The sequence below is a fragment of the Nuphar pumila genome, chromosome 10, assembly GCF_984573655.1.
Source record: "Nuphar pumila chromosome 10, dmNupPumi1.hap1.1, whole genome shotgun sequence".
NCBI classification, from domain to species: Eukaryota; Viridiplantae; Streptophyta; class Magnoliopsida; order Nymphaeales; family Nymphaeaceae; genus Nuphar; species Nuphar pumila.
In genome coordinates this window covers 32,267,798-32,287,571 of record NC_143258.1, presented here as the reverse complement: position 1 = coordinate 32,287,571, position 19,774 = coordinate 32,267,798, and the positions used below count along the sequence as shown (strand labels likewise).

Below are 19,774 nucleotides of genomic sequence, written 5' to 3'. Positions count from 1 at the left end.
TTTCTAGTGGGCCCACAGTGAGTATGTGTTTGAACCTAGGTCTACATTAGGTCGGGTAGATCAAAAATAGGGTCAAGTTCAAAACAGATTCTATTTGGGTCTGACAGGTTTTAGGAAAAAGGTAATTTATTCTAAATGGTTGAATAGAAATGATTGATTTTTTAGGTGAGGCTTCTAGACACATGGGGGCTAGATCTAGTTCTTAGCAAATGCTCTATAAAAAATTGCAGAGTCATACTTGTTCAGGTTTGGAAGAAAGAATTAGGTGATAGGACTGGGCTGGACTAAACTATGTTTTGGGCCTAGCATATTCCAGTAGAAAATTAATATTTCGCTATTAGGGTATGATCTGAAGCTGATTTTTGGAAGGTATCTTGGGAACACGAAGAGAAAGCTCTGGTTATAAGGTCGAGTTAGGGAGATTTGACCATAGGAAGTTGGGTCAAATTCTAGAGTTCACAACATGCATAATTGGTTGGGTTTTTTTAACCGGTTTGAGTTTACGGGTTGCAAACATGGGTTTTGGCTAAAGCTAAAGATGGTTTGACTTACTATGACTTAGAGGGGGTTTGATAGAGCAGGTGACCGTTTGGATGCAGAATGATGCAGCATAGAGTTGACCACCATCAAACTCGGGTCTACCTTCTACTTGGCTTGGGCCAAGTACCAAGAGTCAGACCAAGGAGGGTTTGAACTTGATGCAGCAAGGTTGCAGAGAGGGTGCAACGTCAGAGAGGGCCTAGGGGCTAAGGAGAGAGAGAGAGAGAGAGAGAGAGAGAGAGAGAGAGGGGTGTGGACTAAAGAGAGTAGAGAAGTGAGAGACGATTTTGATAGAGAGGAGTAGGCAAAAGCAATTCTACTTTGTTTTTTATGATACTAAGCAGAAAACAAGGGGTTTATATAGAGTGTAGAGGGCTAGTAACACCTTTATACAAGTTACAAGTTCTTTATAATGAAAATCTAAAAGAAGAAGAAGAAAATTTGACCATACTCCAAAATTAGGTAACCTTGTTAGCACCTTCCAAGCATTCTCCTAAGAATAGGTAAGGCTTTCCCGTACTTAGGTACTACCTATTTGACTTTACAAAAAATAGAGACACCAATTTTCAACCCTCTTTACTTCCACCACACATCCATCTAAGCATCTCTCAAAGGGACGTCGACGTCCACGTTGGCGCCACTAGGGCCAGCTGTCCCCTCCACTCTCCTTGGGTCCAGGTCCCTCCAAGTTAGGGTCGGGTCCTCGATTTTCTCCATCCAATGCCTCAATGGATCCGGGTCATTCAGGGTTTGTTTCATTCTTTGCCAATGCTATTTGTCATTGTGGATTCGGGTTCAATTGAATCCGTAACATTTAAATTTATGCTTTTTGCAGCTCTCCAGGATTTGCTTCCCACCATCCATGCCAGAGAGATAAAGATCAGGATATCGATGGCGCCGTCTAACCCTTATTGGAATAGACATGGCTTCAGAATGTCTGAAGGTCGAGATTAGTAATTAATGTGCTTTCAACCTGTAGGTCATGGGAGAGAGTAGCTTTGGCAGAATATGCCGGCAGATTGGGAGGTTAGAAAGGCTGGTAGGAATGGTAGTTTTTAGTTGGGATACACTAGGTCAGGGTTATTGTTTTATCATTTTTGTACATTAACTATATAGTTGATCAATAATGGCAAGGGACCTTTCCCCATGCCCCACATCATTCTCACACTAAACAAAAATGATTTTGCTACTGGCATTCTATGCTCATATGGTTTTTGCTGGGGTCGCTTCCTTGGGAGCAAACGACAGTGCCCCCTGAAGCCGTTGTAGGAAGTAAGGGAACTCGTGTGTAGGGGTGGCAAAATCTGACATGACCCGCCAATCCTACCCGCCAACCCGCTTCTTAGGCAGGTTCGGGTTTGTCTTAAACGGGGGTTCGTGTCGTAAACGGGTCAACCCGCCTAACCCGTTTATTAAATGGGTCAGGTTCGTGTTAGGGGTATGCCAACCCGCCAACCCGGCTGACCCATTTAATAAACAGGTTAGGCGGGCGGGTCAACCCGTTTACCCGACCCCGACCCGCCCGCCAACCCGCCCACTAACACAAACCCGACCTGCCAATCCGTTTACCTGACCCGACCCGTTTATTAAATGGGTTAACCATGTCGTGTCGTGTCGTGTCGTATGGGGTTACCCGTTTAATAAATGGGTCGGGTTCATGTTTGCCACAGCCGACCCGTTTAATAAACAGGTCGGGTTCATGTTGAGGTATGCTGACCCGCCAACCCACCGACACGACCCCATTGCCACCCCTACTCGTGTGTTTTTTGTTTATTTTCATGTTCACACGCCTTCATTCCAAACAAGAACAGGAGTAGAAGCGGTGAATCCCAAGTTAATGCCTACCATTTTCTCTCAAACAATCACCTGGATTTGTCAAATCCATGAACCCATTTCATATTTGCACCCTTAATTGCCTTGGACAAGCTGAGCCTTAGCTATTGTAATGTAGGCTAAGCAAACAAGAAAGAAAGTTTATTAATACGCTAAATTCTGGTGTGCCCTCCTTAATAGCAAAGATGTGGTATACCTATCACATTTGCCAAAACTGATTGACTAATAGGAATTTTTTCTTTAATGCAAACTCTTTTTTTTTTTTCGTTTTTACCCATGAGAATGTTCAATTTTCCACATGAGATTAACATTTAACTTAACACTGAAAGGGATAAGCCTTATTAATAGACGCTAACTTGGAAATAAGGATATAAGCTGGTGGTACTTGGGTTCGGATATAGCAATTGCTGAATCCAATATTCTAATCAGATATTGGTCAATTAGATTCTCATTTGGATGAGAAGAGCTAAAAATTAACTAGATTTACAAATGTTTCGTTTTGGATGTCTATTGGATTTGGATTTGGGATCAGACTTGAATGTAATACTCTATATCAAATCCAGATGAAATTGTTAATCAACGTTTTGAGGGAACCACTCACATCCCTTAGAAAGTTTCATACATGGAGGTGTAAAATAAAAGGACACCGAGTGATGGAGGACCGGTGAGATTGCAATATGGTGTCAGATTATACACAACAACCATAAATGTTGTCTCGTTTCGATGAGTAATTTTTTTTTTTGTTTTGACGAGTAGAAACGTTATGTCGTGAATAGGGATGTCAATGGGTTGGGTTGGAGACTAGGAATGGCAGTGGACCGGGGGAAAGCGGGCCCCCACCTCACCCCGTTTGAACCGGGGATGAATGGTATGAAACGGGGATGGAGGCGGGGACGAAGGTTAAAATCCATCCCCGTCCGGGGGTGGAGGCGGGGATGGATGTGCACTTTTCCCCGTCCCGCCCCGTCCCCGCCACAACAACTTTTCCCCGCAATATTTCCGCCCCGCCCCGCCTCATCCCCGTTTGAACCGGGGATGGAGGACATGAAACCGGGATGAAGGCGGGGATGGAGGATAAAATCCATTCCCCGCCGGGGATGGAGGCGGGGGTGGAGGATAAAATCTTGAGGCGGGGCGGGGGTGGAGACCTTGTCCCCCACCCCACTGCCATCCCTAGTTGAGACTCAGGTGGAACCAGGTTTGGATTGGATTTTCGAGTATGGTATAAGTACGGACCCAGGTTCAATTGGTTCCCTATAACAAAAACCATAATCGGACCCGATAAGAACTACATAAACCAAACTCGGTTCATACCCGGTAAAACCATATTTTTTATCATTTTTACATTGAAAATTCATGGGTCTTAATCGGAACTCGGGTCGGGTCCTAGTCTGGTATAAAATTTCATAAAACTATACTCGGATCCATATATTAATCGAACCTTCGGGTCTGAATCCGGGTCTTACTATGGTCTTCTTGTTTATCACCATACCCGAACCTTATAGGTTTGGGTTTGGTTCGGGTGGGGTCCTGGTAAACCAGGCCCGTTGATACCCGTAGTCGTCAACCAATGAAAAGAAAAGGAAAGCCAAATCTCTCTCTCTCTTTAAAATGGCGTTTTTATTTTTATAAATAGCCGTCTTCTCCATAGCTTGGATCTCCTCGTTCCTCCTCAACACACGCCCCTTCTTCTTCTTGGCTCGACCAAATAAAGGGAAAGATAAAAACACTATCAGAATGCAGAGAATGAGCAGGAGGATGGTGACCGTGTGGAAGGGAATCATCCGTCGAAATCTCAATGCTGCGAGGCCGTTCTCTCACTCGGCTGAGGCGATAGACTTGGCCGTCGAAGGAGTGCTGGCGAGGATGCCCGCCTTCGACTACACGCCCCTTCCTTACGATGGTCCTCCCGCCGCTGAAATCGTCCGCAAGCGTACCGAATTCCTCAGTCCTTCCATGTTCCACTTCTACAAGCAACCAGTATGCCATGATCTACCTATTCGCTCTTTTCCTTTTATTAGTCCTAGCTCTTTAATTTATCAGATGCGCATCTTACCGACGGATTTGCGATGGAACTGACGACAGATTTATGCCGTCACCAGTTAATATCGAAAAAATCGCGACGTAAGATATCCGTCGCTAAGCCGGTTAGCGACAGATTAGCAATGAAATAATGACAGAATGAGGTCGTCACTACATGCGCGCATTTGTGGAATGTCGTTGATGGATGTTGAAATCCCAGAGATGATGAGAGGTTGGTTGACACTTTATTCTCATCAGCTCCATTGTCTCGCGTTAAAACAGTCGTCAGTTTTTAACGTGGCTTTCTATATCACATGATTCCAGATCTTAATCTTTAAAATATCACATTTTTAACGTGGCTTAATCTTTATCTTTAAAATATCACATTTTTAACACAATATTGATGCGATAAAAACGCTTTCTACAAAGCTTTGTATAACTCTTATTTTTTATTTACTTTTTATATACCGACCTTTTCCAGATATTTAACCCAGCAAAACTAGATTTTCAAAATATCCCGAGAGATATGATGAATCGACTTTGGATCACGCGTTTTCAATGAGAAACATGATTTTTTTAATTGATGTTTTTAAAGTCATTGATATTTTTTAGTAACTAAAGTAGGGGTGGAAACTCTATTAAGGTATATGACAGGCTCAAAACTAGTTTGGGCTGCCAAGAGCCCAACCCGAAAATTATCGGGTCGGGCTCAGCCTGAGATTTTTTTTACAGGTTCGGATAGTAAGAGCTTGCCTAAGACCGTCCCATTACTTTCGGATCGATTCAGGCACCCACGGGCATAGTGACAAATCTTTCGAGATTTATGAAAAATATTAGGAGCAATTACGTGAAAGTTAAAAACGGTAATTTCTTGCGATATTTTCAATTTTTCACAAACTTTTCATCAAAAACATAAATTCCACGCTTTAAACGTGATAGTTATGTGTTTATCATGAAAAAATATGTGGTTTTTATTTTTGAATATTTTTTATTATATTTCTTTGTAAAAAATATTTATAAAATTTTAATTTATTTTTTATTACAGAGATTTTGCCAAAAAATGCAATATTTTCAAAAAAAAAATGATTTCTCACGAGTTTTTGGCTGCCGATAATTTGCCCTTTTTAACATTTGTCAATATGCCCACAGGTCCAGGAGTCCAAGTACTACCCGTATGCAAGAGTGGAACATCTTCAATGCTTATAAAAAAGGAGTGTTTTTTTCCATATGAAGCCTGATTCATCATGGATTGGGTTTGGGGTTTGGGTTGGAACTTGACCCATTATGCCCTATATATATATATATATATATATATATATATATATATATATATATATATATATATTATAAAAGTAAATAATATAATATATAAAATGCTGTTTAATTAAAATATATAGGATATAAAAGCCTAAATCGAGCTGACACTAGTGCCCGAGCCTGACCAGATAACTTATTGGGTCAGGCTCGGCGTGACTTTTATCATGCAAGGTAGCAAAATGACAACTACAACATGGGGGTGTCAATGGCTTGGGTTTTAACTCAGAGCCCACCGATACCATACCTTATAGGGTCAATTGTGATAGATTAGAATCTGGGTCTGAATCGAAGGGTCCGATTAATATATGGAGCTGCGTATGGTTTGTAAAATTCATATCAAACCCGAGTTCAGATTAAGATCTACAAATTTTCAATATAAAAAAATAAAAAATATATTATTTTATCATGTATAGTCCAGTTCTAGTTCATGGAGTTCTTATAAGATCCGGGTATGGTTTCTCTTATGGTGAGTTTCATTAGACCCGACTCCGGACCTGGTGCCATGAGATCAATTCTGGATTTGGTTTCACTTGGGTCTGAACCAAACCTGACCCGTTGACACTCCTACTCAGTGTGACAAATATCACGAGATTTATAAAAATCTCACGATAATATCATGAGATTTAATTATGAAAATCTCACGATAATATCTCAAGAAATTGCCTCAAAGTTTAAAATGGCAATTTCTCGTGAGATTTTCAAAATATCGCGAGATTTATGAAAAAACATAAATATTGTGATTTAAACGTGATATTTTACGTTTTAAACAGCTATTTATCATGAAAAAATCCTATATCTCTGTTTTTAAATGTTTTTTATTAATATTTTCTTATAAAAAATAATTTTTATAATTTTTAATTGTTTTTTTATTGTCGAGATTTTGTCAAAAATAACATGAGATTTATGGAATTTTTTCAATTTCTTGCGAGTTCTTGAAAAATGAGAAATTGCCGATAAAAACTTTTGTTCACTATGCTCCTACTTAGGGGTGGCACAATGAGCCGAGCTAGCTTGAGCTCGGTTGGGGTTGACTCGATTAAACTCAGCTCGGACTCGTCCGGGTAAGTAAACAAGCCGAGCTTGAACAAAGAGTAAACATAAACAATCCAAGTTTGATCAAGCATTAAAACCCTATTAAGCTCGGTTTGTAGTTGTATAATGAAGAATATTATAATACTTATAATTTTTGTTTCTTAAAATTCACAAAAAAGTGGTTTCGCCCAAGTGATTAGGGGGTTGTGCGTGAGATCCTCGGTTCAAATCCACCTTTTACCATGGTTTGAAGACACCTTTTTGAAACAAATCAACTCGTCTCGGGGTGAGCTGAGCTGAGCCGAGCCGAGCCGAGCCATACTCGAACTTAAGCCGAGTCGAATTTTTACGTTGGGCGTTCAAGCTCGAGCTGAGCTTTTCGAGCCTAAGCCCAGCTGGAGAGCGGCTCTTGTGCACTCCTACCCCTATTCTAGCCCGAGAAGAATCAGGCCGAGTACACAAGTCAGATTCTGACAATTTAAATGCCAATCTTTACTATAAACAGACCGTGTAGATCAGCATATAAGGTGTTAGATTTGACTAAAAGAACCATGTCGCAGGATGCCATTTTGCTGAACCGGTGTCTTACCATCTTCCACAGAGATCCTCGGTTTCATATCCCAGCTTAGACTACCCAATAACAAAAGGGAGATACATAAAAGAAAAGAGATGGCCCTTCCAGATTAGCGCTATTCAGACGGGTCAGAACCGTACAGACTGGGACCCGACCGGTTACTAGCCTAGGCAGAGAGAGAGAGAGAGATCCCAACCAGTTTTATCTCCTTTGGTCCTAACCACTTAAAAAAAAAACATAGTTGAAGGTAGGGGTGGCAATTTCTGACACGACCCGCCAACCCGCCTCTTAGGCGGGTTCGGGTTGGGCTTAAGCCAACCTGTTTAATAAACGGGTTACGCGGGTGGGTCAACCCGCCAACCTGACTACCTGCCAACCCGATCCGTCAACCCGCCAACCTGAAAACCCGTTTACCCGACCCAACCCATTTATTAAATGGGTTGGCGGGTCGTGTCGGGTTACCCGTTTATTAAACGGGTCGGGTTCGTGTTTGCCACAGCAGACCCGTTTAATAAACGGGTCGGGTTCGGGTTGAGGTATGCTGACACGCCAACCCGACCCGATTGCCACCCCTAGTTGCAGGTGTTTTTTGCTTTAGGATTCTGGGGCCCCACACAGGGTTTTCCTCGTTTGGGTGAGGATTCGTCGTCGTAAAAAAAAAACTTTACTTATTTACTAAATAGCATGCTTCGGATCAATTTAGCTAAAAAAAATTGACATTTCTTATCATATAATGTTTTTGGTGCTTCCCTATCCGAAATATCTAATGCTCATGATGGTCAGAGGTTCATTTTTTATTCTTGTGCTCTTCTTTCTGATCTATGGAAAGACACCATGGACTTTTCAAAAGAGGATAAGAAAATTGAATATACATGTTTGAACTACATAGGATTCACGTGCCCACCTTAACCACATATGAATTATGTTTGTTAGAATTTATGATTTTGATTTGGTTCTTTTAAAATGGCATAAATGTTTAGTTATCTGTGTTTTTTTTTCAATTACCATTAGGCATAAATCTATTGAAAAGAATTATAAAATGGATTGCAAACTATGCCTAGATCTTGAATAAATGAAAGTTTTATTGATAAAACCTCTTCAATTGTAGTCATTCAAGAGAAAAAGAGGCATTTACCTATTAGCGGGTGTGATTTGATTCATTTTTTTCTTACTACTCTATTTATTCTTACAAAGAAAAGACACTAAAGAGGAACATGATGATGACATTGGGCCTAAGCCGACCCAAGTGTATAAAGTTAGAAGGAAGAAGCACCGGGGCTACATTATGAAAGAGTTACTTGTGGAATGGAGCTATGCTCAAAAAATGCCAAATGGGTATATGTAATATCGAGCTTATTTCACTTGTTGATTCAACCTACCTAAAGACGAGAAAGGGATAAAGGAACAGTTCACGAGGGCGGGGAGAGAAAGCTAAAAGGGGCCTTGCATTTGATTAAGTTTTTAGGGGCTTGTGACTTCAATGATCCAATTGGCCTACTAAAAGAAAGGAGAGTAAACGATGGAGACTAAAAAATGATTTAAGGTGGCATTGTCCACAAAGAAACCTCTCAAAGCTGCAAAGCTTATCTATGAGATGTTTTTTATCTGCATTCCTGCCTTTTGGAAAGAGCTTCTAAACCAAGTTCTCGTTTAGGCAAAAGAAGTACGATGACTTTTACCAATAGTTGAGACTCGATCCAAGGACATTTCTGCTTATATTCCCTATGACATCCTCTCATATTCCAAGCTTTCTTTCATTAAATGATGTATGTGGGCTCCGCCATTCCCATCCCAAGTGGAGAAAAGGACGGGTTTCACAAGACCTATTTTATTCACGGGATTTATCACTACTTTAGCTACTTCGGTAGATTGGCCAGTTACACGAAATTTGTGATTGTTTCATTTCTTGATGTTAACAATGTACATTGGTCAAATAGGATTATTTTCTTCTAGAAACCCAAAATTTGTCCTTTAGTGAAAGCACCTATTTTATTTTCATTTAGAAAGACTCGATTTCATGTCCAAACAAACGAAATGTTAATCAATAGATATATGTGAATGGTTGGAGAAAGGATTGGAAGGAATCCCCCGGGTTATAATAAAGAAAATGCTTTCCTCTCCAACTCTGTCGAGTGTCTATAGAATGGTTGTAATGTCTTGAGTGAAATTGTCCAGTCTTGCCGCGGAGTTACGGTAGACCAATTGGAATGACAAAGGATAGACTAGATCACATTTACCAATGAATCAAGATCTTTCTCCGACGTAGATCGATGGTTCTCCCATGTCTGATGATAAATGGCTTGTCTCGCCGTGACCTTATCTTAGATTCTCAATACTTCTGTCGCTCCATCCCTGCAAGAACAAAGAACTGTCTCAACTATGCTACTAGAAACTTTGGGGAAGTAGGAATAGGAGATCACTCATCTTGGGGTGGGCTTACTACTTAGATGCTTTTAGATCTGCTCTGCACTTGGCTACCCGACATTTACTGTGGGCACGATAACTGGTACGTCAAAGGTCTGTCCTTCTCGATCGTCTCATACTAGGAAAAGGTTCGCTCAATGCTCTAACCCCCACACTGGATATGGACTAAACTGTCTCACGATGTTCTGAACTCAGCTCACATATAGCTTTAATGGGCAACAACCCAGCCCTTGGGACGTACTACTATCCTAGGTGGCGAAGAGCTCTAGTTGATATTACGCCAAGCAGTGCCCCTAAGCATGATTTTGAAAGGACAGTTAAGGTTCAAAGCATGGTGCTAAAACTCTCAATCTAGTCTCGACATCAAGTCAAGTGAATAAAAGTTTTCACAACGTAAGTTGCAAGCTGCTATTGTACCTCAGACATAGGACTTGGGTAGCTTCTCATCTCATAGTGCTAAGGGTTGCCTTTCCCTTGGTCTACAAGGTAGTCGAAGTTTGCCCCCCTAACAATGGAATACCTTGTTGTCATTAGAGTTTCCCCAATTCCACCGCGTACGTTGGTAGCTACTTCACCCTTAGAAAGTTGTAAAGCATTTTTATTCACCTGGAAAGTGAGTTTCTCGGTGCCTCCTTCAGGAGGGTAAGATTTTATAGGTAGTGTCGTAGTGTCTCTATCGCCAGTGACCCTATCCAGTTATGGAACTTACCTCTATATGTAAACAACTAGTATTTATTTTCATTTCAATATTCATTCAAACCTTCGACCGTGTTAAGAGTATTCAAAATTCTCTTAATCATATCATCATGACTCTCAAAGTCATATGTGGTAGCAATACCAAACCAAATACGAGTAGTGGGGTCCTGAGCTAAGCCTTGGCTAAACCTTGGAAATCTTAATGCCATAATGCCTTTCAAATCTGAATGCTTGATTTTGGTTGTTAGAATATTAGCAGTTTTGTTTTTTTATCAATAGGAATTTCACTAGGATTTAGGTTTTTTATTTACATTGTTCAAATGACATGAATGTCTAATTAGGGTTTTAAGTGTTGTCTATGCCTTTTTTTCCTTTTCAATTAGCAATTATATGTTTGATTTCTACTCGGATTTTAGGGGTTTCTTTGTGCTTTTTTTATGTGTAATTTGTTTTAGTTCTTCAAATAGTTATACTTTTATGGAGGTAGCTTGACCATCAAATTATTTTTGCAATGTAGACATTTCATTTTACAGAGGTATGCTTTAAAATAACTATTTATTTATTTTTTTTAACATATTGTTTATTAGTAATTGATTTTTCTTTTTTAATAGAATTGCAACTGTTTGGCACTTGACTCTGGTGCATAATCTACTTTCCACAATGAGAATGATTAGCAGCTGATGAATATGTCAATTTCAGTTGAATGTTGTTGAAGGAAAGATGCAATACTTATTTGATGAAAATGGTCGTCGTTTTCTTGACGCGTTTGGAGGCATCGCTACCGTTAGTTGTGGACATTGTCATCCAGAAGTTGTAGAGGCCATTGTAAATCAAACAAGGCGTTTGCAACACTCCACTGTACTGTATCTTAATCATGCTATTGCTGATTTTGCCGAAGCATTAGCATCCAAGCTTCCTGAAAAGCTTAAGGTATAGTTGGTGGCATTCTCAAGTTTTATAGTCAGCATCTTCTCTGCAGTTTTTTAGCCACAACCAAAGTTCATATGCCTTGCTTTTAAATGCTCTGCAGGTTGTTTTCTTCACCAATTCTGGTACAGAGGCGAATGAACTGGCTATGATGATTGCACGCCTGTATACTGGTCATCATGACATTATATCAGTTCGAAATGCTTACCATGGAAATGCAGCTGGAACAATGTGTGCAACCGCTCAGTCTATTTGGAAATTCAGTTCTGTACAGGTGTGTTCAATGTTTGCTATGGTTCCTGTGGTTTTTACTTTATGGTGATCTCCAGAATTATAAATGATGCATTTATAATTGTTACTCATATTTCATATCTTTATGTATTTTTATCTGGAGAGATTTATGTACCTTTTAATGCTTGCAAGTTGGATTCAAGAGTGACGAGATAATGAAATGAACATTAAGGTTTTGACTTTGCACTGTTATAATGGTTGGCAAAAGCCAAATGGTTTGACCTAAGTGAGGACCTAGGCCTTGAGATGAATAGTTTCGCATTTCAACTAAGCATGACAGTGAAGTTTGATCTAGTCATTGACTTAAATTTGTTGTGTCACAATATATCAAATTTGACAACAAACTTCATGTTAGTTTATATGCACGTGATAAGGGTTGTTTATGCATTTTCTTAATGAATGTCTGAATAGAGTGGAGTGCACCATGCATTGAACCCAGACCCATACAGAGGTATTTTTGGTTCAGATGGAGAGAAGTATGCAAAAGATGTCCAAGATATCATAGATTTTGGAACTTGCGGGCGTGTTGCTGGATTTGTTTCTGAAGCAATACAGGTACATCTGTTCATTATCCTCAATATTTCTTCATTCACTGTTTCTCTGTCATGTTTGATTCTTTTGTTTAATCTCTTTTCTTGTTTATTTACTTCATTACTTGGGCCTCTGTAGGGTGTAGGTGGCATAGTTGAATTGGCACCAGGATATCTTCCTGCTGTATATAACACCATCAAGAAAGCAGGTGGTGTTTGTATAGCTGATGAAGTACAATCTGGTTTTGCCCGCACAGGAAGCAATTTCTGGGGATTCGAATCTCACGGTGTTGTACCTGATATAGTCACAATGGCAAAGGTATAAAATGTGAATGCTTGCAGCATTATGTTTTCACATGGTTGATGCGTTGGTTTTTCAGCAAAAAGAAACAACGCTTGGCTAGAAATAAGTGTAAGTTGTTTCTTTAAGAAACCAAAGATCATTTTGATGGTGACAATCATAAATACAGATTTGTATTGGTACATTCCTGAAATTTATGACTGAAATATGAACAAAGTTCCCTTCTAGTTTCCTTCCTCTTTGCCATAAATTAGTGTTTCAGAGGTAATGCTGAATTCAAATGGTTCCTTTTGTCAACTACATGGATAATTAGGGCATTGGAAATGGGATTCCTCTTGGGGCTGTGATTACTACTCCTGAGATTGCTCAAGTTTTGACTCAACGTTGTTACTTTAATACCTTTGGTGGGAATCCGGTGTGCACTGCTGGAGGCCTTGCTGTTCTGAGAGTAATTGAGAAGGAAAAGCTTCAAGAAAATGCTCTAAGTGTGGGGTCTTATTTGAAGGAGCGCCTCAAGTCCCTCCAGGACAAGTATGAAAGTAAGTTTCTAGAATATTTTCTTTTAATGAGAAATGTTAGTTGTTTCACCTTAACCTTGTATGATGTACATCAATGAACTGCTGAAACATTCTGACCTAGAAGATGGGTTTATTATCAGCCAATGAAGGAGGTTTCCTAATAAAGCCACATTTCTTTAAATTTAACATGGTTTCACATGTTTGGAACAAAAAAATGGCTCAGACTGTTCACAGAAACGATTACTTGCACCATTTTCCACGGGTACATTTTCTTAAATCATTAGTTGGTGAAGTATAGCAGATTTTTTTTTAATGTTGCTGCTACTAATTGCTGTTACAGCTGCTAGTATGCTACTGATACTATTAAGAGCACTGCTTTTTCTACTGCTACTCCTACTATGGTAACTATTGCGATTTACGGTGGTTTGATGCTTGATCATGTTGTGAATTGACATACTTTTCAGTTATTGGCGATGTGAGGGGACGCGGTCTAATGATTGGGGTCGAACTTGTTACTGATCGCGAGTTGAAGACTCCTGCCAAAGCTGAGATATTGCATGTCATGGACAAAATGAAAGGTCTCTCTCTCTCTCTCTCTCTCTCTCTCTCTCTCTCTCTCTCTCTCTCTCTCTCTCTCTCTCTCTCTCTCTCTCTCTCTCTCATTTGGATGTGCCTAACTGGTTCGCTACTGCTGTTGACTCATTCTCTGTTTCTCGAGAAAATCGACTTCAATGACAATTTGATGTAAAATGTTTTGGTATCCGATTGGACATATGGGTTACTTGTTAAGAATCATTAAACACTTGACCTGTTACGTTCACATCATGGGCGATCTGCTTAAAAGGGTTAAATCATATACTCTATGCCCATGTATTGTAAAATGTTTTAGTGTTAGATGGCCCCCGTATGTTCTTATAGGTGTTTTGTCATTGATAAATTTTTTTTTCTTTTACTGGTTTAATTTGAAACAGATATGGGCGTGTTAGTGGGGAAAGGCGGCTTTCATGGCAACGTCTTTAGAATCACACCACCGCTTTGCTTCACAAAGGAAGATGCTGGTATGTTCCATTTGACACTTTACATGTTCGCAATAAACCATACATTGTGCTCCAAGTTTAAATTTCTGACTGATTCTCAACTGCAGATTTCCTTGTGGATGTCATGGATCATTCAGTGGCGAGGCTCTAAGTCCCTTGAAGCTATCCAGTTGTCTATAAACCTACCTATCCCTCTATGCTTCCACCTATGTTTGTGGATGATTGGATTTGATTGTGTAGTAGAAATTGCACTGCTTTTTAAAAGAAATAAGCGGTCACAAAGAAAAAATGGAGGTGTGACACCGTCTCGATGTCTCTCACGCTTGGCAGACGTAGAAACATTTATGATAGATGTAGAGTCTTCGAGACCACAGTGATGCAGAGGATCGAAGCAGGATAAATTCGGGTCTGGAGGGTCCATTTGAATCCTGTTTTAATTAGTTTAAGGTTTTTGTATTTGGCTTTTGATTAGAATTAGATCTTTTTATGTAATGGATCTATCTCAGATCAAAAATAAGATTAGGGTTTCATTTTTCTATAAGTACTTGTTATGTTATGTGATTAAACATTATTTTCATTTAATTTTATGCCAGTTTCTAGAATTTTCCTGCTTTCCTTTGATTTTCATGCATAATAGTGATCGATCGAGATCTACGATGGCACACGAAGTTCAAAAGGCAATATCGAATAATCTATGGGCGAATGCATGAATCATATCAATGGGAAGTTGAACAAGGTGATTGAAAAACTAGAGGCGCAAATCCTAAAGTTCGAACCGATGATGGGGATGGATCAGCGCATGATCGAGCTTCTGAATGGACATCTACTTGTTCTCAAAGCCCTGAAAGAAAACTGCGAGCATGGATCTCGTCATCAGGCTGATAGGGAAATCTCGAACCACTCATCAACGGAAGCATTGAAGGAAAGGCCCATCGTTGAATCGGCCCTAGTCATCTCCTTCCTCTGTGTGATGCTTTTGAAGCATAGCTAAAGGTCTTAGTTTCACTGGGACCTTTAGCAGCACTTCAAAACACTGCTTAGAAGCCCTTGTGAGAACGCAACCATCATTTGATTTTAGTGGCGCTTCAAAAGCACCACTAAAAGCTAAATGTCCTAACATTCGCATGTAAATGTCCTCTGTGAAAAAAATGACACGTCTAGGAAGACATTTTTACAACCATAGAGTTGCAAAGGTCATACTGTATTTGCGAGTGTCCTCTTGCTGTATTTGCAGATGGGCAGAAATGTCTTAAAAAAATGGGAATCAAAATTTTGGATAAACTAAGGATTTTGTTAAATTGTTAGGTATTCCGAGAAACACACCATTTGCAAGGACAACAGGGTTATTTTCCATAATAATTAATGATTTATAGCAATCAACTTTTGAGCATGCATAAACCATTGAAATTCAAGGGTGAGAATGTAGCAAGGGTTTGAATAGGAATAATCTCACCATCATGATACAACTTGTTTATCCTGGTAATTTATGTTATGATTTTACTGATGCATCCTGTAGATCTAATGCAGCCTATGCCTATAAACTTGGCCAAATACAATAATCTAAAAGCAATATAAAGCACAATTTATGCCTTCAAAGATTAGACTACATTGATATTTTCCACTATCTGGTTTCAGAAAGGAACACAAGAAAATAAGAACAAATTCCAGTGTATTCTTGATGAATACACAAGATTGTAAACGATGTGTAGAAAAGCTTACACCAAAAATGTACTTTTCCACAAGCAACGAATCAAAATTCCAAATTTCTCAAGAAAGCATACACCACGTTGTTGTGGAGCTTCGCACTGCGCCTTGAGTGAAACTTCATACTTTTCTCGCAATCGTGCGTTGCTTGGTTGCGTAGTGAACCACCACATTGCTCCAAACTCTTCTACTTCCTCTTCTATTTTGCGAACAAAGAAATGATCCTGTGGCAAAGCTTCCCAGCGGCTAAAGAGGAGAGCACTAAAAATAAGTTTTTAAGGAATGGATTTGGACCTTTAATCCAAATCCAAACCACCTATATATATATATATATATATATATATATATATATATATATATATATATATATATATATATATGTGTGTGTGTGTGTGTGTGTGTGTGTGTGTGTGTGAATATATATAAGATATATAATTATATTGGATCAAGTTGGGTCCAATTAGACACAACCTGATCCAAACCCCCTTAACCAAGCCCCTTATATGATTTGAACTTGGGTTGGATCCGATTGGAACCAACCCAGGCCCCAAAACACCCTCATTTAGGTTGGATCCAATCGGATCCAACCCCTCATGTTGACACCCCATGCCGACAACCCTACCCTATTTAGACCCCCTCGTGCTGGGGGGTTTTCTCATTCACCACCTTTGCCCTCTCTCTCTCTTGCGTGTTCTCCCCCGAAGATGCATTGTTTGCTATAGTGGGTGTTCAGGGGTCCAAATGAGTGCCACGTATATAAGCATGTGGGGCTCGTATCCCCGTGTGTGTTGGCATCACTTAACATCCAAGTTTGGTGTAGTTGCAAAGACTTAAGTACCCTTTCCCGCCATTGTCGCCATGAAACAAGGGTTCTAGAAAAGGACAAAAATGTCCTCCATCCAGAAAATGGAGGATGATCTTAACTCTTCAAAAAATCCAAACGTTCTGTTTTCGCCCTAAGCAGTAAACTCCTATGCTGCCAGCAGATCACCCTTTGACAATACACCATCTGCTGTAACAGGAGCTCCCTTTAACGATGCACCCTTTACCGTCGTCTGCTACCACCGGAGCACCCTTTGTCGTCGTCTCGAACCCAGGTTCTCGCCTACGTTTTTAGCTAGTGTTACAACACATTGTCACCTTCTCGTTCCTGCCTTATGTTATAAAATATTTTCGGGTTTGTTTCTACCTCGTGAAGATAACTATAAATCGATCGACTAGTTCGATCATTGGTGGGCATCATAGGGGCATTTGTCGGCCATCTCTTTTTACAGTCTTCTCTTCTTCTTCATTTTCATTAGGCAGTATGAAAAAAAGCAATGACACACAAACATTTCAACAAGTGTCATTAAGGCATCGTGAGTTCCTTTCCATGTCATCATGCTATTGTTGAAGAACGTATGTCATCATGAGTGCCATTACAATGTTGTTTTGTTATTGTAGGTGGATATTGTCTTTTTTAAGGTTGGAAAATTAAAGATATTTATAAGACGTTGGGACCTGTTGACAAGAATGCTTGTTTAAAGATGCGAGGAAGGGCCTCTACTCCATCCGATATCGTTCACTCACTCAATATATGCAATATAACGCAAATCGCAGTTATAGTAACATACTACTGATTTGTGAGATATTGTTTTGTTTGTTAATATCGATTTATAAGCTATTATGCTAAATTTTTGTATCAATTTGTAATATAATATGGGATATATATCAATTTGTAAGATATTATGTGTTTTGTAGTGTCGATTTGTAAGTTATTATGCTGAATTGTCGTATCGATTTATAATATATTATGCAATATGTATATTGATTTGTAAGATATTATGTGTTTTCTAGTATCGATTTGTAAGATATTTGTAGAAAGAATTTTAAAACGTGTGCGTGCAGAAATACATTATTGCGTACTTGTGGTGGCAATTTTCATATTCAAATCGTTGCTCATTTAGTGATTTCTATTGAAATCGCTTCACAACATCGTAGATATAATTAAATCATTGTCATGTGAATCACTATCATCAACACACATATACAACGAATCATTTCTTTTATTGGAATGGTAAACAACAACTCAATGCATAATATAAGCAAATAACAAATTGATGTTGTTTTTATACTGTGACTCATTCAATCAGTTCTTTGACTTGCTTAACCTTATCGGTATTCGTTGTTATATGCATCTTGAATAAATCATAGTAAACATATGCACTGGCTAACACGAATTGATATCTTGCTTATGACAGTAGTGAGCCTATCATCAGGTTGCAGTGAAGATGATCTATCTCAATCATTGGAAAGTTATGAAGAAGTGAACATTTGTACTAATGACACACCTGAAGAAGTGAACATGTGCACTAATGATGCACATGATAAGAAGAGTACATGCATTGGATTCACTCTTGACTTAAATGTTTCAGCAGAAGAAATACAATTTGATAATATGGTAGACGATCATGACAATACACTTGATAAAGGTGCAGGCACTGGGAATGTACATGATAGTACACTTGACTTTGTTCCCATAGAAGAAATGCAGTTTAATAATGAGGAAGTTGCATATAAATTTTATAATGATTATGCCTTAAAACTTGGCTTCAGTGTTAGAAGGTATTCTTGATTAAAAAATGCATAGGGTGTCATGGTGAGAAAGACATATGTTTGTTCTAAGGAAGGTTGAAAGAAGTCAAGTAGAAATCCAACAAGGAGCAAGCCAGATTCAAGATGTAGATGTCCAACAAAAATGGTGTTAATAAGACTTTCGAATGGAAAATATATAGTTTGTATTTTAATCAGTGATTATAACCATAAATTATCAGCTTCATTTATGACTCCTATGTTAAGGTCACATCGTAAAGTAATTAAAGTGTATGCTACAATTGCTGAAATAGCTAATAGCGTCGACATTGCAGCAAGAAAGACATATAATTTGTGTGCACACATAGATGGTGGTCGCGAAAATATGTCATTCACACCTATGCATCAAAGAAACCACTTGAGAAGGAAGATGACAAATAACATGAAGAATGGAGAAATATGTTCTTTGGTTGATTACTTACAGAAGAAATCAAACAATGACCCTGGTTTCTTTAGTGCAATGCAACTTGATGAAGATGGATATGTTGTGAATATGTTTTGGGCAGATTCAAAATCAAGAGTAGATTATGAATGCTTCAATGATGTGCTTATTTTTTATACAACTGTGAAGATTAATACTGAATAGTGGTCATTTGTGCAGTTTGTCAGAGTGAATCATCACTCACAAAGTTGTATATTAGGTGATGCTTTTTTGTATGACCAGACCAAAGAAAGCTTAAAATGATTGTTCAGAGTATTTACACAGGCAATGAATGGAAAGTAACCTAAAGTTGTATTTATAGATGGTGATCACGCAATTGCGGCTGCAGTGTCTCATGTATGGCCAGATGCACATCATCGCCTATGTTTGTGGCATATCTTTCAAAATGCTGCAAAGAACATATGACACATATTTAATCAGAAGACAGGGTATGACAAAAAGTTTACAAGGTGTGTACTTGAGGGCGTAGATGAGGTCACCTTTATGTTTGATTTGGGAGGAAATGATTTAGATGTACGACGTTGAAGACTTTTTGTGATTATAAAATTTATATGCAGAAAAAGAGAAGTGGGCATTGGCATATGGAAGACAATACTTTTGTGCAGGTATGATAAACACACAAAGAGCTGAATCTATGCATGTCACACTGAAGAAAATCATGTATTCATGTTTAACAATGTTTCACTTCATTGAACGATATGAATTATTTGTAGACGGTCTTAGACTGAATAAGCTTGAACAAGATGTGAAATGCTTCAATACACACCTTGTAACTTTGGGCATGAAAATATTGATGTGATCTGCAGATCTATATACACTAACTGTATTTGAATGAATTAAGAAGAAGGTTATACAGGTCATGAATTGCAATATAGAAGACCGCGTGCAAACAAAGAATATGCGCAAATACCATATTGTATAGGAGGGCGAAGAGCGTCCAAAAAGGCAAAAAACA

General features: G+C 38.9%; 1 protein-coding gene across 1 annotated transcript; it reads left to right on the top strand.

The window, feature by feature from the left end:
- Nucleotides 1-3,972: 3,972 nt before the first annotated feature.
- On the top strand, nt 3,973-14,644 carry LOC149826619 (alanine--glyoxylate aminotransferase 2 homolog 3, mitochondrial-like). The gene is made up of 8 exons (XM_090018908.1): nt 3,973-4,353; nt 11,138-11,368; nt 11,469-11,639; nt 12,068-12,211; nt 12,326-12,505; nt 12,801-13,026; nt 13,470-13,583; nt 13,977-14,644. The coding sequence occupies exons 1-8, from the start codon at nt 4,111-4,113 to the stop codon at nt 14,417-14,419; spliced, it is 1,752 nt and encodes a 583-aa protein (XP_089875034.1). The 5' UTR covers nt 3,973-4,110; the 3' UTR covers nt 14,420-14,644.
- The last annotated feature ends 5,130 nt before the right edge of the window (nt 14,645-19,774 follow it).

Bases quoted from the DNA above. Each gene is read 5' to 3' on its own strand.
- LOC149826619 (XM_090018908.1), top strand. From the start codon at position 4,111: ATGCAGAGAATGAGCAGGAGGATGGTGACCGTGTGGAAGGGAATCATC. The intron at 11,640-12,067 runs GTGTGTTCAATG...ATGTCTGAATAG, and splicing joins GGAAATTCAGTTCTGTACAG to AGTGGAGTGCACCATGCATT. The intron at 13,027-13,469 runs GTAAGTTTCTAG...CATACTTTTCAG, and splicing joins CCTCCAGGACAAGTATGAAA to TTATTGGCGATGTGAGGGGA.